Source organism: Arachis hypogaea, chromosome 1, assembly GCF_003086295.3.
Source record: "Arachis hypogaea cultivar Tifrunner chromosome 1, arahy.Tifrunner.gnm2.J5K5, whole genome shotgun sequence".
NCBI lineage: Eukaryota > Viridiplantae > Streptophyta > Magnoliopsida > Fabales > Fabaceae > Arachis > Arachis hypogaea.
The window spans coordinates 12840715-12863565 of NC_092036.1; the positions used below are offsets into that span (position 1 = coordinate 12840715).

Consider the following 22851-nt stretch of genomic DNA (forward strand, 5'->3'; position numbering starts at 1 on the left):
AAAAAATAATAGTAGCGAGAGAAATATAACAAAGTGCATCGAGATGTCAAAAGGAAGCAGGAGAATGGATGAAATTATAAAATATATATATATATATATATATAAATTATGATTAAAAAAATTCTAATAAAATAATTAGAATGAGGTTAAACTGTAGGCTAGACCATCAGAGTATAGACATATTCAAAACAACACGATACAAACAAAGACTGATATAAAACTAAACAAAACATAATTTAAATGAATACCTCAAAATATAATAATATCTATAAAAAAAAATTATTTATCACCACCGGTTAAATACTTGTTGACTTCTAATTATTTTTTTCTCATTTTATATATGGCCACGAAAATAAACATTTTGACATAATTTTTATCTAGTTTAAGACGTCACAAAAACTTATTTAAACAATTATTGCGTGCAGAAAAGAGTTCATAAGATAAAGAAGGAGAATTAAAAAAAAAGAGATTGTGGGAGTAAAGAATTGAACAGAAGTTATACGTGAATTTTGTAACTGTTAGTGAAATATGTTAGTGAAATAAGTAACTGCAAAATAATTTTAAATTATATTAATAGGGTTAAAATAAGAAATAAAAAAATTGGACACCAAATGAAAATAAACATTTTGACATAGTCTTTGTCTAGTTTAAAATATCACAAAAACTTATTTAAATAATTATTGCGCACAGAATTCATAGCTAAAGGAGGAGAATTGAAAAAAAAATAAAAAAAAGAGATTATGGGAGTAAAGAATTACAGAATTCATAGCTAAAGGAGGAGAATTGGAAAAAAAATTAAAAAAAAAAGGAGATTATGAAAGTAAAGAATTGAACCGAATTTATTCGTGAGTTTTATAACTATTAGTGAAATAAGTAATTACAAAATAATTTTAAATTATGCTAGTAGAGTTAAAATAGGAAATAGAAAATTGAACACCAAATTTTATGTATCAACATTATATATTGTTATAGATATTTCTAAAATAATATCATATACTATTTTATTTTAAAGTGGTATATTAAGCTTATACTTTAATTCATTATTTGTAATTTATATCAACCAATAAAATATATATATATATATATATATATATATATATATATATATAAATAATTTACCGGGAATTTTACATGTGAGGATCGAATTGAAGATCATTTTCAGTACTGTGGTGCATCTAGGTAGCAAATTACTATTTTACTATCTATACATATAATTATCTGTCATAATTTTTTAATTAATAAGCCATAATGCACGCAGCATCTTTCTATATTATTATAAATTTAGATCACTGCATTTATATTATCAAAGAAGAGATCTACATCTTGGGATCATATTCATGATTTGGTTTTGGAAAATGATAGTAAACCCAAAAGGGTATGTTCCTATGATTGATGGGATGAAAGAAAGGAACAAATGGAAAGTAAAAAGATGTGGTAATATAAGGATTAAAGTGGTCGACTACAGAGAAAATATGCACACTTTATAATTGATTGTTTCAGTTCAATAATAATTTTGCAGATATAATAAGGGCAAGGTTTCGGTGCAAATAATAATGTCAACCCTTTCTATCATGATGACAGCCTATAAGACCCTTTGTAAAAAAAAAATTCCATAAAACAAAAGGGATAATAATAAAATGAAACTAGAATATATCTATGTACACCAAATTTGCATTTTAAAATGGTTTAAAAAATTAAATCTATCACTGTCAAATTATATTTTTTACCCAATTTCTTATTATAAAGCTGAGTTTGGAAAGAAAATTGAAATTAGGAGACTGAGATTGAAAAATAAAGATTAAATTAAGTCTTTATATTATATTTGATATAAAATATATTAAAGTGTGATATGTTTGAATAAATATAGAAATTGAAGAATAAATTTAAATTTTAAAAAATTAAATGAGTATATTTTCAAAAAGTTTTTTATTAAAATTTTAATTTTCATCTTAAAAGATTTTAGTCAACTACATCCTCATTTTCTAAATATACTAAGAAGACTAAAATTATTTCAAAACTAAAATTTTAATTTCAATTTTTGACCATCAAATATAATATTAAATCTCCGTTCTTTAATTTCAGTCGTCTTAATCTTTGAAAATAAATGCTACCTAATTGTTTCATGTTTTTTGTGTTATGAAGTATTTGCCTGTTTGGGTGAAACCAATGAAGATGGGTGATCCCATAATCCAGTTCATGATAGGCTGGGCTCTTTTTGTAATTATAACACAGAATGATAATATTATATTGCAAGTACTAAATAGTAAATTCAAAATAGTGTGGGCGTGTAATGCCAAGAAGCCATGCACGGTTGTCTATTTGTCTTATACCTAAGAATTAAGATCAAGAGGAAGAGGAAATAAAGCATAGTATATATATGCAATGATGTCATTTAAGATTAAATTACTCCCTGAAATGTTGGCATGTAGCTACCAAGGAGTAATACAATGATTAACGAAATTTTTGAAAAAAAAAAATAAATAGGTCCTTGACTTTTTGTCCTGCAGACATTTTTGTTTCTGACCATTAAAAAATACTTTTAAGTTTATGATATTTATAAAATTTGGACAGATCAGTCTCTCCGTCCAAATGTTTCCGTTAGAGACTGATCCGTCCAAATGCCTCTGTCAGGAACTGATCCGTCTAAATTTTGTAAAAATCAAAAACTTAAAAATATTTTTTAATAGTCAAAGACAAAAATACCTATAGGACAAAAGATCCGAAACCTATTTGTTATTTTTTCTTTTTATTTTTATTTTTGAGAAATATGGAAAGTAATAATAGTGATGGTAATCGATGGTTGTACATATCTGTGAGCAAGCTCATCATTATTATTATTAGAGGAAGATAAAAATTGCACACACATCCAAAAGAATGTTGACTTTTGGGCACTGAAATTCTATGAGAATGATTCATGGTAACGGTAAAGTTTCTTTGCACTCTTTTTATTTTTTAACAGAATCGAAAGAGATACAAAGTAAAGTTAAAGATATGTAGATCATCAATAGTTTTTTTTTAGTTAATATTTTGATTCATTTATTCTTTTGTAATACGAGTATTGATATATTTTTCCATCATTATATATAATCATTATATAGTTTATGGTTTAATGGCTTTAGCCATTTGAATTAGTGGTGAAAATTAGAGCACTTCATATATATAAAATCGCATGTTTAAGTAGTTTATATGATTCTGACTTAGATGAAGGTATATCAAAGAAGATTATCAAGAAGAACATTCTTTAAAAAAAAAAAAGTGTATGAGCAAAAAAAAAAAAAGAAGAAGAAAGAATTAATAAGAAAACAAATTCACAACCAAAAAAGACCTTTTACTGTTTTACAGAACCATAAATTGTTATTTAAAGAAAAGCACTACTTTTTATGATTAATATATAATTTCTGAGGAATAATTTATATATGACAAAACCATGTAAAATTTTTGAAAAAGATAAAAATCTATTGATGATTGAGACACATATATGAAAGCTCAATTATTTATTGAGCTCTCAGCAAGTGACAAAATATAGAATAAGAAGTACCAATGATTAGATATTATAATAATAATTTTATATGCTAAAAATGAGGAATCAAAAAACAAGTAAAGGGTGTTGGCATGCTTGCCTCCACTAAGCTTGAGTGTTAATTACATTTGCTTTTTAACAGTCTTTGGGAAATGAGAGGGCAATATGGACATTTTACTAGACACCCAGAAATGAAATATAGATGCTTTTCTGGTTTTTTGTCTTGATACAAAAAAGAAGCACCAATCCCTTTCTCTCTGTCCTTACCTTTGTCTTTTCTTTTGAAGTGATTCTTTTATGTAGATACAAAAATGATGCATGATATCCAAGAATATATTCATACTAAAGGATAAATTTTTATCTTTATATGGACATTTACCCTTAAATTTTTTTCAAATATATAAGTATCAAGTATAATATTAAAAAATAATTTATATTTCTCTAATAGATAAGAAAAGAAATTGTAGTAAATTCAATCACAACTTCACATATACACACGCAAAGACCACTAATCCTTAAACACCATACTCAAGTTTCACAAAGTATATTTTATCGAGACTCTAGATAATTTTAATTAATTTTATTCTAATAGATAATTTTTTAGTAAAAAAAAATCTTTTTTATTTTTTTAACGTACTTTGAAAATCTTTTATAGTAAAAATAAAAGTATTAAATTTTTTTTAAGAAGTTATAATTTATATTATTTAAAAAAATAAAAAAATATTTTTTATATAATAAATAAATAAAAAAATATTTTTATATGATTATATTTAAATATAAGTAATACATAATTTTTTTTATATAAAATATCTAAACCTAAAATTATTTTTATTTTTTATAAAAAAGTTACTTAATTTTTTTATAAAAAATTAAAAATTCATCCAAACAAGTCTCTTCTCATAAATTCTCTCTCTCCATTATTTAACATTTTGTTTAGTCGTTATGCTTGAAAAAGATATTTTTTAATTTTTTTTATAAAAATAAAAAATTTATATTTGAACATTTTATATAATTTTTTTTATTTATCAATTATATTTAAATAAAATAAAATAAAAATATTCTTTTGTAAAACATCTTTTTTAAAAAACAAATCTTTAAAAAAAATATATATTATAACTTTTAAAAAATTATTTTTTATTTTTTTAATATTTTTAATTTTATTATTAAAAATTTATCAAAACACATTAAAAAATAAAAAAATTATTTTTTATTAAATTTTTTTTATTGATTTAATAACGTCTAAATAAACACTAAATGAGCTTTAAGGTTTACCCATTACATGAGCAGAGTACATTTTGGCCTTTTGCCGCCACACTATTTCTACTACACTGCTCTGCTACTCCATCTTCTTTATTCTTTTTCTCCTCTCATACTGTCATCTCATTTTTTGTAGTTAAAAGAAAATTAAATAATACTTTGTTGGATTATTATTATTATTTGTTAAGAACACATGACAGCTACTAATAAGGCACCTTAACCATGTTTCTCTCTCTGCTCTTTTGCCATCTGGGTTGTTACTCATTGTCCACTTTCTTCTTGTTTTTCTCTTCTTTCTCATCATCACACTCAAAATCCTGAATTTGGTTTCTGCAACTTTTTTGTCTTCATCACTCTTATCCACTTTATTATTCATATACTTCTGCTTCTTAGCCCCCACTACATGTTAATACACTTTCTGTTGTTTTTAAGGCCAAAGTTTGTAACTTTCAGTCAACATTTTTAGCACCAATGTCTAGAAGAAGCAGTGCGTTGTTTTATCTCTTTCTTGCAGTGCTTGTTGCAGAAAAAGTTAGCTTTTGCTTTTCTGCTAAGGTAAATTCAGGCACAAGTTATTGTTTTTATGTCCCATGTTCTTTTTTTTTTGTTTCTCTTGGTGTGTGTGAGGAACTTTTGTTATGATTTGTTTCTTGTATTGCAGGTTTATGTAGTGTACATGGGAAGCAACAATGGTGAAAACCCAGATGATATTCTGAAGCAACACCATCAAATTCTTGCTGAAGTTCATAGTGGAAGGTCAGTTTTTTTTTTTTTTTTTTTTTCTGAAATCTATGATGTAGCCGACCCACCTTAGACTTTTTTTTTTTTTTTGTTATTGTTGTCTGTATCTGTGGCAGTAGCATTTGATTTGAGTCATTGGAATTGTTTTGATGCAGCATTGAGGAAGCACAAGCTTCTCATGTTTATAGCTACAAGCATGGTTTTAAAGGATTTGCAGCCAAGCTCACTGATGAACAAGCTTATCATATTTCAAGTATGCCATTGAGATTTTCCTTCTATTTGATTTGCAAATCATCTGTATCACAGTTAGTTATGAATGTACCAAATATTTTGTTTGATAGAATTATAGAATAGATGAAGTAAAATAATACTTTTTTCCTTTGATCCATTTAGACCAAGATTAGTAGTAGTGTCTAATGTAATAGCTTTTCTATTGTGTTTAAATTTGAGCAGAAATGCCAGAAGTGGTTTCTGTGTTCCCCAATTCCAAGAGAAAGCTGCATACAACTCATTCATGGGACTTCATGGGGCTTCTTGATGACCAAACCATGGAGACTCTTGGCTACTCCATAAGGAACCAAGAAAATATCATAATTGGTTTCATTGATACTGGTAAAGTAACCAACAAGTGTTACTATTTTTAGTAAAAGTGTCATAGTAGACAGTAGTTCTTGTTGCATTAAATTTCTTGACCCCCTACAGGCTCAGAATAATAATAAATTTGAGACCTTTTTCCCTTAGAAGTACCATATAGGCATTAATTCTTTGGTTCAGAAGAACTTCAACTTCCAGTTCCAGTTTTAGTACACAACTTCCATATTAGCCTTTCATTTATTACTTTTGTGTCAGAAACTCTGCCCCCCTTTATATTTCTTCTTCTAGCAGTAGAATCTTAAGGAAGCTATAATTAATGACAGTGGAACATAATTAAGGTAGTGACATTCTTTCTAATGAAGAGGGTAATCACACATTCACAATTACTCTTAAGGTTTATCAAACACACAACAAAATATCTTAAGGAGCTTGCTTTGTTGAAGACCATAATTACTTGGATTTTGCTAATGGAATCACCTACTATTATTCACATAGGAATTTGGCCTGAATCCCCAAGCTTCATTGACACTGACATGCCTCCAGTGCCACCTGGATGGAAGGGAAAATGTCAACCAGGAGAAGCATTCAATTCTTCAACTTGCAACAGGTTTTTGATTCAATTGAAACTTATCTTCTCACCAATTTTATTCTTCTTTTCCCCTTCATTTCACATCATAGATAAAACCATGAGGATGACATCTTTTATTTGTTAATAATATTAATAAAATTTATGGAACAGGAAAGTAATTGGAGCTAGATACTATAAGAGCGGATATGAAGCTGAAGAGGAAGGTTCAGATGCAAAGATCTCATTCAGATCTGCAAGGGATAGCACCGGCCATGGTAGCCATACAGCATCCATAGCTGCAGGGCGCTATGTGGCAAACATGAACTATATGGGGCTGGCAGCTGGAGGAGCCAGGGGAGGTGCACCTATGGCTAGAATTGCTGTGTACAAGACATGTTGGGATTCAGGTTCTGATATTATTAGTTACCTCCTTAATTCCTAGTTGATCATGTTTTCTATTCTTGTTTTATATTTTCAGATCCTAAAGAGGGTATTTTAGTCATAGAATTATTATGTAGCAGGTTGCTATGATGTGGACTTGCTAGCTGCATTTGATGATGCAATAAGAGATGGGGTTCACATTTTGTCACTATCTCTTGGAGCTGAGTCTCCACAAGGAGACTATTTCAGTGATGCAATATCTGTGGGGTCATTTCATGCTGCCAGCCGTGGTGTTCTTGTTGTGGCATCAGCTGGCAATGAAGGCCACCCTGCCTCTGCCACTAATCTTGCCCCATGGATCCTCACTGTTGCTGCCAGCTCAACAGACAGGGATTTCACTTCCGACATCATTTTTGGAAATGGTGTTAGAATCATGGTAAATATTCTTAGTCAAAAAGAGATTCTTGCGTGGATACAAATCTAATATCTCGTATTTGGGAGTATGCCTGAATATGAGATGTTAGAGTTGTATCTACGAAATGAATTCTCAATCTTACTAGTTTCTTTTCAAAGGTGCACTTTGTTCATACAAATTATTAGTCCCTTGATTAGTTTGCTATGATTAATGAAACAGGGTGAAAGTCTTAGTATCTCAGAAATGAATGCTTCCACAAGTATAATATCTGCTTCTGAAGCCTTTGCAGGATACTTTACCCCTTATCAATCCAGGTGAAGCAAGGTACTTAAAAGTAAGAACTATGAAGAAACCAGTTCAAGAAAATGGCCTTTTAAGTTAGATTTTGTTGTGTTTTCTGTAGTTACTGTTTAGAGAGCTCTCTTAATAAGACCAAGACCAAAGGGAAAGTGCTAGTGTGTAGGCATGTAGAGAGTTCAACAGAATCAAAGGTGGCAAAGAGCAAGATAGTGAAAGATGCCGGAGGAGTTGGAATGATACTCATTGATGAGACAGATCAGGATGTTGCAATTCCATTTGTGATCCCCTCAGCTATTGTTGGAAAGAGAATTGGAGCAAGGATTCTATCTTATCTCAGAAGAACACGGTTTGTTTCATAACCTCTCAATTCACATCTGCTAGAAATGTAACTAAAATACTTAGTTATCTATATATGATCTTAGATGTTCAACATGATATATAAAATTATGAATACAATTATCATATATCTTCCTAAATAAGCTATGCTTTTTCTGCATTATCTACATAGTCTTACCAAGCATCATGTTGTTTGTTATATGGTGAAACAGTACTCCTATGTCAAGGATTTTCAAAGCAAAGACAGTTCTAGGAGCCCAGCCTGCGCCACGTGTAGCATCATTTTCTTCTAAAGGCCCCAATGCACTCAACCCTGAAATTTTGAAGGTGATACTCCCTTTCATCTTTGCCTTCTTTACAACATTCATTGAATACTCCTTTTGTCCCCTTTTGTTTGTCATTGTTTTTTCTTTTATACATCCTTAGGTCAATATATATGCATTAATCGAAGGATATACTGAAAAATAACATGGATAGGTAAAAGGAAACAGAATGATTGTCTTTCATTTCATTCTTGGACTTGTTCTGACACTGTACTTGTAATGTTACATAGCCTGATGTGACTGCACCAGGACTGAATATACTTGCAGCATGGTCTCCAGCAGCTGGAAACACCTTCAATATTCTCTCTGGAACTTCCATGGCTTGTCCTCATGTCACAGGAATTGCAACCATAGTCAAAGCTGTACATCCTTCATGGTCTCCATCTGCTATCAAATCTGCTATCATGACCACTGGTAACATCACTTTCTAATTGTTAATGTCAGTTTCTAGGGCCCTAAAACTATGTTTCAGATTTCTTGATCAGATAAATTGCAACAGAAAAATTTAGTACTATATCATCTTAACCCTTGAAAGATTAGTTCACTTACAAAATAATTTCTTAGAGATTGATGTTAGTTTTGACTAAATTGCCGTTTTGACCTTTGAAATATTAGTTTGCTTATAATTTGGTTCTTTCTTGGGTGGATTTGTCAAAAGGAACCAGTTTTTCAAATACCAAGAATGATTATCAATCTTTGAGGGACTATTTTCTCGACGAATGAATCTTTCGAAGGTCCTAATAGTGGTTTAAACAAGAAAAATCCTTAATTGATTATCTAAATCCCAGATACTGAACATTGGCATGAATGACTTCAATTTGCAGCTACAATTCTGGACAAGAACCATAGACCGATTAGTGCAGATCCACAGCAAAGAAGGGCTAATGCATTTGACTACGGATCAGGTTTTGTGAACCCTGCAAGAGTTCTTGATCCTGGTCTCATCTATGATTCAGAGGCATCAGATTTTGTCACATTCCTATGTTCAATTGGCTATGATCAGCATTCACTCCATCTTGTCACAAGGAACAACAACAGCACATGTGAGCATAGAACACTCACAACTGCTTCTGATCTTAATTATCCATCAATTACAGTGCCAAATCTCAAAGACAGTGCCTCAGTAACTAGGATTGTTACCAATGTTGGAAAATCAAGAACTATTTACAAAGCTTCAGTGCTTTCTCCACCTGGTGTTAATGTCACTGTTATTCCAAACAGATTAGTATTCTCAAGATTAGGACAGAAAATCAAGTTCAGAGTGAACTTCAAAGTGAATAATGCTCCATCAAAGGGTTATGGATTTGGGTTCTTGTCATGGAGGAATAGAAGATCACAAGTCACAAGTCCCATAGTTGTCAAGGTTGCACCTTCAAATCATGGATTGGTCAGATAGTAATGCATGTAAATATATAGCAAAATATATATGTTAGTTTAAAAGTTTGAGATTACTATAGTCCATAGAACAACCATTCATATTGAATTCCTATTGACCAATGCCAAAGTTCACTAGTTTATATGATTGGAGCATAAGCAATCATTATATAAAACAGAATTCAAAGAAATTATATATGTAGATGCTTTGAGGTTACTTCCATTATTATTTATGGTTAATTCCTATTTTTAGATATGTTGAACCTGCATGAAATAACAAAAGTTGATTGTATTATGCACCCTATTTTGTAGGACAAACTTTTTACCTACCTCAACTCATTACACTAATCCCATTAAAGAACTCATGAAACCAAAGTACCAAACATATGGAGTAAATAACTTTGCACATTTCTGTCCAGAAAGAGAAAACCTTGCACATTTTTTAAAATAAGTATTTAACATATGTATATGTGCATTAGTCAAAAAGATTAATATATACATACCATCATTAAGCTATACAGTTAGATCACTCTACAAAATTACAAATCTTTCCAACATGTTTAATAATTGTAAGATTATACAACAATCCGCAAAGAAAATAGACCATATGACTATATCCAACATGTTCTTCCAATTTGGTTTAACATTCTTGAGTATCTACCGAGAACTTCATGCTCAAGCCTTTTACCAGCTTGTCCTGTCTTTAATTGGTCTTTCTTCTTGAATTTCTTCCAATTCTTCATCCTCGGTTCTTCTACCAGCCTGCTCTTTCCAGTAAGCAACCAACTTCTTCAGTCGTGCTATCTCTTTCGAAGAAACGTTCTTGCTAGGATCATTCACTATTGACCTCACTCGCGATGCATACCTAAACAAACATAAAACACAAGAATATTGTTAAAACAAAACAGAAGAAATAATAAAAGAAAATCAATATAGCAAGGATCAAATAACATACATAAGCGAGTTATGCGTCTCGTCTAAGTTTGATGCTACTGGAGAAACATTTACAAACATGAGAGTTTTAGCATTACCACCAAGGGAATCACTCATTAACATAGTTAATTTGTGATTCCTATAAGGAATGTGTTGACCACCATTAGACAAAGCACTAATCACATCCCCAAGTGCTGATAACGATTTGTTAATGCTTTGAGCTTCCTTGAGTTGGCTACCTACTGAACCCGATTTCTTCACCCTTTCTGAACCAGCAAGATCCACAAAACTCAACTGTGGTATTTCAACAAAATAGTAAATATTCAGAATTTTTAATCAAAATTAATATTTTACATTGTCACTTAAATTCGTTATATATGGTGTCAAATGTTTAAAAATATTATAACAAAGATTGAAGGAAATAAAACTCCAAAGAATACCTTTCCCCTTGCAACTGCTTGACTTTGAAGGTTGGTACTCTCAATGACAACTGATAGAATGAGATGAGATCTTGAACTTTCTTCATTCATTTGTGTACCCGATGTATGGCGCCGGTCGGATCCTCTTTGTATTATATTATTCAAATCTTCTATTTTAGAAATTGGCCGAACTGTTACATTTTCCACAGCCACCATACCCTAACAACAGAGAATTAAAGATGAAGTCATTAATATTACAAGAATGATAACATTGAAAAAAATGCTTAGTATTACAAATAGAATCTAAAAGATAAATTTGAAATAATTACCGTTGAGTCTTTCTTGATCTCCAACTTTGAATGTTTTGCATTCTTAGGTAACAAAAGATCTATAAGGGTATCTTGATATAATTCTACCATGTATGCCTGTATCGGTTATATAAGAAAAGTTAATTTAAGAAAACAATAAGAATCATTTGAATAATTTCTATCACTGGTTATGATGAACCTCAGATATTATGCACAAAAACATAGATATAAAAAATATAATTTACTCTTCATTTGGACATTGACTAGATCAAGTTATATAGTTAACTCAATGATTTTCAATTTAAAAGGATTTACCTTTAACGAAAAGGCATACTTGCTATTATCTCTCCTTAAAATTCTAAAAAGCTCGGCCGTTGCACGAGGGGTAAGTCCGGGGTTGTTTTCACTTCCATAGATGGTAAATGTCTTTCCAGAACCGGTTTGACCATAAGCAAATATACAGACATTATATCCATCCACAGCAGATTGCACCAAATACTGCATTGTAATTAATAAAAATCAGTAACAAGTGAGCTAAGTTAATATATAAGTTGTTGTACTAAGACTTGCCTTTGTATCATCAAATACACTCTCTTGACTTGCACCACCATCAAACACACGGTCATATACATACTGCTTTGGCTTATCTTCTTTCCACATATGCTCGACCGAAAACTCATCCACCACAGCAAGCGCTTGTCTTTCTTTCTCGGCAATCTCCTTTTCGCTAAGAGGTCTTAGCCGACAATAAACTCTAATTTTGCCTTTCATATCTGAAATAAATTCAAGTTCCAAAGTTGTTAACATGTCAAATGCATATATATCAGCACATTCACAAAATTATATCCTACTTATGTAGTTCTTGTTATTCACCTTCTATTGTATTATAATAACGTTTCCTTAAAACTTGTTCTTCCTTATAAAGCGCTTCCATTTCAACTAGTTGAGCCCCTTGCATCTTCAATATAGCAGCCGTTTGTTCGTTCTTTCTATCAATGTCCTGAATAATGAACAATGATCAGATATAATCAAATGAATGTGAAGCACATATAGATAGTTATATACAATTCGAGCAGTTAAGCAAACCTCTTTCAATTCTCTCAATTCTTCTAATTCCTTCAAATTATTTTGCAAAGCAGCCAACTCAGAGTCCTTTACTGAAATATTAGACTTTGCAAGCACTAATTCTTGTCTAAGCCCTTCTAGCTTCTTTTCAAGCTCAAACACTTGAGACTTTGTAAGCTTGCGTTCTTGCTCAAGTTTCCGTTGAAGAGACGTAATCTGCATTACAACCAACAGGGTCACATTGATTGACCATCATATTCAATCAATTGTTTTTAATTTAGAATGTTGATTATTTTTGTTATTTTTTATATCACCTCTTCAGAACTTCTCTTCTCAAGCACAGATAGTTTCTCTGCCAAAATCACTTTTTCATCCGTTAAGCTTTTGATAGTTTCTTCAGCTGCTTGCAACTCCTCTTTACAAAGTTTTAGTTCACTTTCAAGCTTTTGTGAGACCTATTAGATGTCATCCAAAGTACATAGTTTATAAACTTAAAAATGACAAGTTTAATCAGAGAGATGAATTGACGGTATGATATTGAATAACACTTCATACAGTATCTTACTTGATTATTTGTTCCAATGAGTTCCTTTTTGGCAGCATTCTCTACTACTAGATTATTCAATTTGGCCATCTTTGCTTCCATGTTCTTTTTCTCAAGAATTGCAGCCTAGTGAAGATCATAATTAGTAAGGTAAATAAGAAGATAAAAAGAAGGTTTAGCTCATTCCATGAATTCAAGACTTTCACCTGAAGTGCCTTATCTTTTTCACTGCATAATGATCTAAGTCTATCACGATCATTCGAAACTTCCTCGAGATTTTTCCGATCAGCATTTAAGGATTCTTTCAAGCCCTCCAATTCTTCTTGCATCGTCTCTTCTTGTTTTTGCTTTTCATGCAATTCTTGATACAACTACCCAAGATAATGCAAAACATGATTATTATTTACAGAAAAACGTGAATTATACACCCCATAAGATATGGAAAGTTTCTTCTTTCCTTTTCTTTTTTTTCATTGATAACTTTAGGCAAGAAGCAAGTATCCTAAATATACTGGAGGACAAGCAAAAACAACTATTACCAAAAATATTTACTTAGAAAATTGAAGCAACTAAGCCTTATAGGTTTCTTTACAATGTAACAAGCCACAAAAATGAATCATAGATTTTATTTCATATTTATTGTACAACTAGAATCTTAAACTTACTTGATCAACATTTTTTTGCGATTCTTCAGCAAGCTTTGATAAATCTTTAACACGCTTCTCATACAACTCCAAGTTAGGAGGCTTAAAATTATTAGAAGTATCCCCATTCAAAGAACCAGTAGCAGCAGACCGTGCTTTTGAATAGCGGCGCAGCATTACATCATTTATATGTGTTTGAAGTGCTACACAAATTTCTTCCCCCTGCAATGAAGGTAAAAATATCGGTAAGAAAAATTAATGCATAAGTGAGATATATGCTAATGATTATTCAAGTTCGTATAAGGGGATTGTGTAGCACCATGAAGATATCATACCTGCTTGGTTTCAAACTGGAATATGTGAAGAACACCAGCAACTCGCATTTTAAAAAATACTGCGGTATTACTACTTCCAAATTGCATTATGTCTCTCAACTCAGCGGAGTGCAAATATTCCTTTGGAACTGGACGGAAAAAATGAATCTAGACAATTGATCAAGGAAAACACAAATTAAAAGCATAATTCATCTTTAACCATGTACAATTGTATATTGCATAATGTTATATTTTTAACCAGTAATTTGTGTTAAATAAACTTACCCCTCTTTTGTTAATTCCTAATATTATTCGTCCAGGCAAGAGTCCAATAGGATCATCAATCTTACGAACATTGAAGAAAACAGAATTCCCATAAGGAAGTGCTCTCAATATACGTAGAAATTGTTGTCTTGCATCATCTTTGTTGAGATGTTCCTATGAAAAAGAGAGAATTCCTATGAACAACTGCGAAGCTTATGACAGAAGTAAATATCCGATTATAGAACAATCCCATACCAGTGAATGATAACGAGAAAGAATGTCCATCTCCCATTCCCGTTTTGCTCGTGTCATTGCAATTTGTCGTGGAAGGAATCGCTCCAAAAGTGAATTCCAGTCACTGAGAAATCAAGAATTATCAGTCAGCTTAAGTTGTGAGACTACAGAAAATGGAAAAATGACAAGTTCACTTGCTATGAAAATATTTAAATGACACTAAGACACTATTAAGATAATGAGAATCACATACGTGCATGCTTCAGGTGAGCTAAGAAATCCAATCTCAGCCAAGATTTGTAATGCAGAAAGCTGAGCAGCATCATCCTTTCCAATAGGATAATTGCCCAAAATATAATCATGCTGCAACTGTAATAACACATCCAAGCATGAAATTGAATAACTTGAAGAAGTTAATTGCGGCCTTAAAAATAAACTATATAAACTTTTATTACTTTGTAAGACTTCAAAGAGGAAGGACTTACCTGAACATAAGACAATTGCACAAACATTGGATCTGTCACTGCTTCGTCTGACTCACGGAATAACTTTTTCTTGAATATCAGTTTGCAATGCAATATTTCTCCCTTACTCCGATCCTTTGCTGCTTTAAATTCCGCCAAGAGATCCCCAATATATTTGTTATCATCAAGGCCGACATACTCCTCTGGTAACAATAAAAGGAGCAGTTAGACTACTGCTTTTTAGCTATATATTATACAATCATGAAGAGGTCAAAAAAGGACATGCCATTCCCAGGGTCGGATGATTTGGAGCCGGTAACGACCTTGTGACATTCAAACAGACTAAAGGTCGAATAAGTTGACAGTTTAATAAGCCCTGCAAGTTCCTGTAGCAAATATGCTGTTAAGGAATAAACAATGCAAAAAATAGTTCCTTGATAGCAAATAGATATAAAATTTTCAAAGTACCTCAACAGCATCAGCAACTGTTGTTGACATGTCATACGTAATTTCTTCAAAAGTTTCATCCAAGAAGAACACTATGGTCGTAAGCTTTCTCCCAGTCATCAAAGCTTCAATCTCCTCACGACCGGGTGTTATGTTCCTAGGACCAGCCTTGACAGAGCGCTTTAAAGCATTTAATGTATTTAATGCAAGAGCTTGGATCTCAGAATCAGTAGCTGCACCATGTGCTACGTTATGGACATATTCCGACAAATAACCCCCTATATCTTTACTAGGAGGCATGGAAGATGCACATAAATACATGAGCTCCCATGCTTTAATCAAGTATTGCCTGGTTACAAGACAAAATATGTATTAAGCATTAGTATAGAATAAACAAAAAAATAGCTTCAATAACCAAAAACCATATAGTGTAACATTGGATACTAAATGTTTAAGTTGCACACCTCTCAGGGTTATTTCTTGTTTGTTTTGATATCTGAACAAAAAGTTCATCTCGAAGTTCTGAACGCTTCAAACTTTGCTTATATAGCTTAGCAACAAGCTCAACTCGTTCATCTAAGCTTATTGGAGTTACACGATCAGACGAATCAACTCCCATGTATTTCAGAATAATCTGGAAAAGTTTTGTTGCCCGGCTTACTAAATCACTATTTATCTTGAGCAATGATGTTGGTATTGGATCCTACACGAATCAATGAATTAGCTCTTCTTAAGTCGGAAAAGAATTTTAGTCATAAATATTCAGGGAACTTGGTATTTGATTTAACTACCTTTTGGAAACAAAGCATGTCCTCAAATGTAAACTTCTCTCGAGTTTGAGGACCTACAGATTTTTTAGAGAAAAATCCACGTTTCCCAGCAGAATGGATTTGTTTCTGCATTAATTTCAGAAATCCGTCCACCTATGACAAGTAACATCAAAAGAAACTTGGTGAAGCCCTTATACGCATAATGCAAGAAATTCAAAAACACATTCATTTAGGTAATCAGTTAGACAAAGATCATTGATACGGAAGCAGTATTATATAAGTAAATTATAATTATAGCTATTTCCCCCACCTGGAATTTGTCAATTAAGGGTACAGCTCCAGCAAGTTCTGCTGGAATAGCCATTGACATAGTTGATGGTGTGCTGCACACAAATCAAAAACCAAATTATCAACTGCAGCGCATTGCATGATAGCAAACAGCAAACTTTCTCTATCTTGTTATGAAAATGGCCACTTAGTTAAAGGGAAGATGCAAAATAAGCATGCTGCAAAGGGTAAGAATGATCATAAACAAGAATATTGTTTGATGGCATAAAGTTAAAGTTGATATAGGATAGATGTGTGTGTAGAGGTGAAATTGCCGCATCATTGAAACAAAGCTCCAAACATGTGTGAGTTATACAAGTGATAAATATATAAAGGTAAAAGCAGAAGTTATATAAGCACCCTTTGCCTCCCCCTGATGTTCAAGGGATCACGATATATAAAAATACAAATCCCATTCTTGACATCAAATATAACATTGCAATATATCAAGATGAAATGTAAAGGAGAATTTAATAATACCCTATAATTCAGAAGATATATATGCTAAATTCTAGCAAAGTAATTTGTAATCTTTATCAAACACTACAATGCAGATCATCACTTTTATCAATGTAACTCCAAAATAAAGGATGATACTCACTGTGGAGCAAAATTGGAGCTATCACTGTCATAGTCATCACCATTAGAGACATTAGCATAGGGGTGAACAGGTGTATCCTCATTGCCATTGCTAGAGCCAAAGGAAGATCTGTTTCCCATTGATGACGGCATATCCATGGTCATTTTACTTTCTGGATATCTGAAACTGTTCTGCATGACAAAATGGAAACCTAAAAAATAAAAAGCACACTTAAACACCTAAAAAGAGAGAGGCCAAAACACAGACACATAGGCACACACACAATTGAACAATGCTGAAAGTACAAAACACTTGCAACCATGAATCAAGCATGTGACATTCAGGAACTTCATGAAATTAATATGAAACAAGAAAAATAGACAGAACTGCATAGAAAAACTGCTATGATGAAAATCCCATTTGTCAAAATCTCCAAACACACCCCAAGGGACCAAAATGCTTTTCAAGCTTCAAACTAAGCACCCCCCCCCCCGGCCCAATTAAAAACAGGTTTTTGAGCTGAAACTTGGTACACACCCACCTCAGCATTCACCAGAAATTGGAAAAAAATCACACTGAACAGTTTAAAGGAGAGATTTTGAGCTGAAATAAAATAGGGCACAACTTGGAGGAGGGAAAATCCAACCTTTAGAACACCACCAAGAGAGTAGCAACAACAAATTGTGTCTGAAAAAGGTTGAAGAGAGAAAAAGATCTCTGAGGATGAAGTCAGAAACAGTCCAATGGGTTTGGAAAGAGAGAGAAAATGAGTTTAGAGTGTGATGTGAGAGAAAGTACAATAGCTTTATGAAAGCTTTAGCTTTGTTTTTGTGGGTTTAAAGAAAATCAGAACAAAAATAAAAAATCAAAATCAAAATGAGGTCTTTGTTGTGGATTGAGAATCAATAAGCATTGTGGCAAATGGTTGTTGTTGGCGTTGATGGTTCTTTAAAGAAAGAAGTAATGAAGAAGCGTTGGTGTTGAAAGAAATACAAGAGACTCCAAATGCAAATGCAAATGCAAATGCAGAGTTTGTGTTTATTTAAATTTCAAAATCACTGTTTTGAGAGTTCAGAGTTCAGACACAAAACAAATGAAAAGCTGCAACTTCATGTCACTTTCTCCTTCATTGCTTCCTTCCCTCTCATATATGCCAAAAACAAATATAATTAAATAGATAATTCAATATTATGGCCGAATTAAAGAGCTGATTATACTAACACTTTAGTTTAAATGCAAAAATTATATTAACAGTTTAATTTGAATGAAGATTTTCATGTTTTTATTTAATTATATATGGTGATTTTATAAATTTTTAATACTAGTTATTTTAATTGATTTTTCCACTTAAATATTTATGTAAATAAAAGAATATAATTAAATGATAGTCAAATTATTCAAAAATTCAAATTAAACCTAATATGGAATTAGATTTTTTTTAATATATAAAGAGAAAATAGGAAATCTTGATTCTCAATATGCTTGTTGGGTGAAATGAAGAGTTTTTTACCCCTACCCTTCACATTTCAGTTGTGGCTAACCAAATATGTATTTTGTATTGTTATAACCTAATATAAATAATATTTCTGAAATTAATTTTTAACATATATAATAATAATTTTAATAATGATGATATGCAGATATTTAGATTTTTTATGTGCAACTTTTATAATATTTCATCCGATAATCAAATCATAATATAATTGATTGAACAATTGAGTATTGACATTAAATTATATCCAATCCAATTCATTTATAGTTTTGGAATAATCTTGACTTTTTTTTTTCAGCTATTATTATGAGAATGTATCATATACTATGTAGACACAGAATCAAATATAATAATAATAATACACTGTTCAATGGTTTTTGCATGATTCAAGCATGATTGTTGATGTAATTGCATACTTAAAATAACATGAAAAGTAACATTTCCTTCTGTTGAAAGTCTGAAACTTTGATATAAAATAAAAATCTTTTTGGTATGCAACTATTCTTTTCCTCTAAATTAATTTAGTTACAGGCCAATGGCCATAGCCAAAAGGACAGGTATAAACCAGAAATCATGTGTACATAATTTGAAGTAGCTAATAACATTGGACCCACAACCTTTGTGCTGTTTTGTCCCTCTAAAGATTCGTCTCAAGTGACTCATTCACATGAAGAACTCATCACCCTTCTTCCAAATGGTGTATGTATATATATATATAACTAAACAAGTTATTTTAAAGATAAGAATTTAAATTGGTAGTGAGTTATATCTTAAAAGTTACTATTATGTATTGTCTTATTAATTGTGAATTTGTGATTACATTAATCTATCTATGGTGTTTCATTATATTAATAACCAATAATTTCTTTTTTTCTTCTTTCTATTCAAAATCTAGAAATTTCATATCAATATCTCAGTCTAAATATGGCATGCTATGCCCTCTCTTTATCAACATTTATCACCCATTTTGAAATTGCAAGTTGTGAGTTGTTCATCATCCTGTACCATAAATGTGTTATAAGATTGAAGCCTGTAAATTGGAATTCTTATTTAATTATTAGATATACTCTTTTATTTTATTTTTTTATTGAAGTGCTTCTATTTTTAAGAAATTTATCATGAATAAAATTTACTTGTCAAAGTTATTAATTGAATAATCATCTCAAAGAAATGATTGATCAGATTAATACATTATAAACTATGAAGCTTACTTACAATATTAAATTTGGAGTAATGTTCTGTGGGGTTATGCGTGAGATTCAAAATAAATTATTGATGGATTAAAAAGGCTTGGAAATATGATGATAACCAATGATAATAAAAGGCAAAAACAGGAAAAGAAATTAATAATGAAAAAGAAAAAAGCATTTTATTAACTTAGCACAAAAGATATTAATTCTTATATAGTAAGGAAAATGAATTTTGTTTTTTCAAACACATGACCAATTTTGTTTTTATAAATTATATGTGATAAAGAATATTAATTAAAAGAGAATTTTGTTTTTGAAGAAGTTGTGTTTATATTATGTTTCTCTTCAATTCCTTTAAGCATTTTTTATTATTATTAGCAGCATCAAAGAAAAATGATTTGAAGCTATTGAACCGTCAGCAACTATTTTTAATTTTAGAGAAAAATATTTTAGTACTAACTCAAGCTCTAATAAAATAATTCTTTTAATTTTTTAACCAACCTCTCATTTTATAATAATATGCAAATATGCAATTAACAGCATAGTTACAGGCAGTAATTTCAGATAAATAATAAATTGGAACATATTGACTTCTCCACATCTCAAGAGATTTTATGAAATAATTAACCATTCAATTTTAACATGCTAAAATATTATCAAATGTTCTTCATATGATCCCTACTGCCTAGTCCGAAATACATGTTCAAGAAACATTTTTTCCATTTTTTATCATGCCTTATTCTACAACTACAAGTCACTGAAGCTAACTAATTAATTCACAATATTGTTCAACTTGTCCTCAAATTCATTACATAGATCAAGAGAATTAATAAATAACTGAAATGGACTCATTCAGAAAAAGAAAGAGCCAAATAATAATAACAATAATAATAAATTAATTGCAATAAGATCTTCTTTTCTTTATTTTTTTTTTTTTTTTGGAGAGATATATTCTCGTCTTAGTAGCCAAAGTTGTACACATGGCCAATAAATTCCCAAGGTTGCCGGCTAGGGCCTGTGGAATGTAATCAAATAAAAATAAAATAAAACTCCAAGGCATTGCAAAGAAGTGAAGGAAATTAAAACGAAGGGTTTAATTAATGTGAAGTTATATGATTCACGAGAATGGTCACTCTATTTTGACTCCGTATAAATATTTCAAAAACATATGAGCCGCATTGTGAATGAAATATTTGTCCTTAGCTTGTTTCAACATTTATGCAAAACAGAAAGGAAAACGAATAAATAGTCAAATTTATTTTGAAAGATTATTTATTTTTTAAATTAGTTTTTAAAATATTTTTTAATTAAATTTATCTTTTAAAAATTTTAAATTAGTTATATTAGTCTTTTAATTACTTTCTATGTCAAAAAATTTTTATGTGACATAATACTATCCTAATCATAGCATATACCTAACGGTCCTAATTAGTTATCACTGTAATAAGTTTATACAATTGAATCAAAATTAACCTTAAATGAAAGGGATCTTGAGGATTAAATTTTCTCAAATTGGAGTTGATTTAATTTAATTTGATAAATTTATTATATTAATAACCAATTAAAATTATTAGGTGTGTATTGTGCTGTCATTTAACATTTCATAATAGCAAACTCTGACACTATAAATAATAGAAATGACGAAAAGACTAATATGACTAATTTAAAATTATTAAAGAATAAATTTGATGAAAAAAATTTTTAGAAATCAATTTAAAAATGGATAATCTTTCGGGACAAATTTCACCATTTACTTAAACAACAATAATAATATGAAAGGCAAGGCAACCTTAGAAGTTACTCTAACCAACAACCAAGGAGAGCAATCTAGGAGGGGTCTCTTTTGGCAATAAAGACATGCATGAGAAAGTTGAGGAGCATTCTTTAGTCTTTACTCTTCAATTGGGGTATGGTGGACCAAATTGCAATAACCCCGTAAAAGGGGAAAAAAAAACTTGATTACAAATCATCACTAGTAGTTGGAAAAAGGCAACATTAGGTAACCACTTAGACAAATTTTTATTTCATAGTGTCCTCCTTTAAATGAACTGGTTTTTCATTTTTGGTCGTAAATTGTTTATTTTTTATTTTCTAGAATTTTAGGTTATATAACACTTGATCCAACTAATTATTTTTCATAAAACAGGACACAAACTTTATATGTAAATAACACATTTTCTTCTTGGAGAAATCAATAAAAAAATACGACAGATCAAATGGTCCCCCTTAATGCTTTTTAGGTTGGAAATTTCCATTTGATGAACTCGTGCTGTTATTCATCAAAGATAGATCGAAATAGATGCTCATGGACACAATAATTCAACACTGCTCACACATGTTGATGTATGTTATGCTATAGTCCACATGAGGTAACAACAAGGTTCTTAACCAAATATTGACCCAACTCTCTTGTAGTTTCTCATTTCAAAATGATCACTACAAACAAGATAGTACTATGTGTTTCTTATATCATATAAAGTGTGTTAAAGTTGTAGATCCATTCTTCTACCTCTATGTTATATTTGTTGTCACAAGAACTGCAATTTATTAGAAGAGTCACACAAACATTATGTGCTTTTCCCCCTCTATTATATGCTTCTTTTCTTTTTTGGGTAAGTCTATTATACGCTTTTATATAAGGGATTAATGGATTTATATACTTAGTCTACAAAAGCAAGAGATACACTCCATACCAAAATCTGTAAATTGTAAACCACATTATCATCATTATAAAGAACACAAGAGAACAATAGATTAATTGAAGATTTGTTTGTTACAGATACTATGTCTATTGTGTGCCTTGAACATGGTGTCCAAACATTGGTTAGCAAAACCTATAATTGTATCTGAAATTATTGTAAAAGAACTTTGATGAAAACAATGCATCAATTAATCATTACACCTTTTACATCAACTCCTTTTATTATCAAAAGATCACTAGATTACTTTATACAAAATAATGGCAACATAATTGTTTTATGCACAATATGCATTTCTTCATGTCAAATCACGGGCTATACCACATGGTGTAAATTAGAACACACTCC

At 30.8% G+C, this 22851-nt stretch overlaps 2 protein-coding genes across 3 annotated transcripts; one reads left to right on the top strand and one right to left on the bottom strand.

Annotated features, from left to right (window-relative positions):
- Positions 1–4793: 4793 nt before the first annotated feature.
- On the top strand, positions 4794–10063 carry LOC112797641 (subtilisin-like serine-protease S). Its single transcript, XM_025840684.3, has 12 exons — positions 4794–5332; positions 5439–5533; positions 5674–5771; positions 5972–6130; positions 6608–6719; positions 6852–7087; positions 7202–7497; positions 7696–7790; positions 7880–8122; positions 8325–8439; positions 8666–8849; positions 9260–10063. The coding sequence occupies exons 1-12, from the start codon at positions 5249–5251 to the stop codon at positions 9829–9831; spliced, it is 2289 nt and encodes a 762-aa protein (XP_025696469.1). The 5' UTR covers positions 4794–5248; the 3' UTR covers positions 9832–10063.
- Positions 10064–10217: 154 nt separating this feature from the next.
- LOC112797632 (kinesin-like protein KIN-14E) lies at positions 10218–18268 on the bottom strand. Of its 2 annotated transcripts, none has more exons than XM_025840671.3 (24): positions 17769–18268; positions 17144–17333; positions 16526–16598; positions 16237–16368; positions 15910–16148; positions 15467–15794; positions 15285–15384; positions 15020–15201; positions 14788–14903; positions 14556–14658; positions 14322–14474; positions 14058–14204; positions 13744–13944; positions 13285–13449; positions 13100–13204; positions 12849–12989; positions 12556–12750; positions 12343–12469; positions 12040–12242; positions 11785–11967; positions 11491–11586; positions 11183–11380; positions 10765–11036; positions 10218–10674 (listed from the first exon to the last, which is right to left on the bottom strand). In XM_025840671.3, the coding sequence occupies exons 2-24, from the start codon at positions 17317–17319 to the stop codon at positions 10494–10496; spliced, it is 3816 nt and encodes a 1271-aa protein (XP_025696456.1). In that variant the 5' UTR covers positions 17320–17333; positions 17769–18268; the 3' UTR covers positions 10218–10493. The 2 variants fall into 2 exon arrangements, with proteins under 2 accessions (XP_025696456.1, XP_029153504.1); XM_029297671.2 differs by having other exon boundaries at positions 17144–17313; positions 17769–18244.
- Positions 18269–22851: the final 4583 nt, after the last annotated feature.

What these genes read in the sequence shown, in the direction of transcription:
- LOC112797641 (XM_025840684.3), top strand. Translation starts at nt 5,249, where the DNA reads ATGTCTAGAAGAAGCAGTGCGTTGTTTTATCTCTTTCTTGCAGTGCTT. An exon ending in TTTACCCCTTATCAATCCAG is followed by an intron (nt 7,791 to 7,879) that starts GTGAAGCAAGGT and finishes TGTTTTCTGTAG; the next exon opens with TTACTGTTTAGAGAGCTCTC. An exon ending in TCTTATCTCAGAAGAACACG is followed by an intron (nt 8,123 to 8,324) that starts GTTTGTTTCATA and finishes ATGGTGAAACAG; the next exon opens with TACTCCTATGTCAAGGATTT.
- LOC112797632 (XM_025840671.3), bottom strand. Translation starts at nt 17,319, where the DNA reads ATGCAGAACAGTTTCAGATATCCAGAAAGTAAAATGACCATGGATATG. An exon ending in ATCATCCGACCCTGGGAATG is followed by an intron (nt 15,202 to 15,284) that starts GCATGTCCTTTT and finishes TATTGTTACCAG; the next exon opens with AGGAGTATGTCGGCCTTGAT. An exon ending in GTGTATTTGATGATACAAAG is followed by an intron (nt 11,968 to 12,039) that starts GCAAGTCTTAGT and finishes ATTACAATGCAG; the next exon opens with TATTTGGTGCAATCTGCTGT.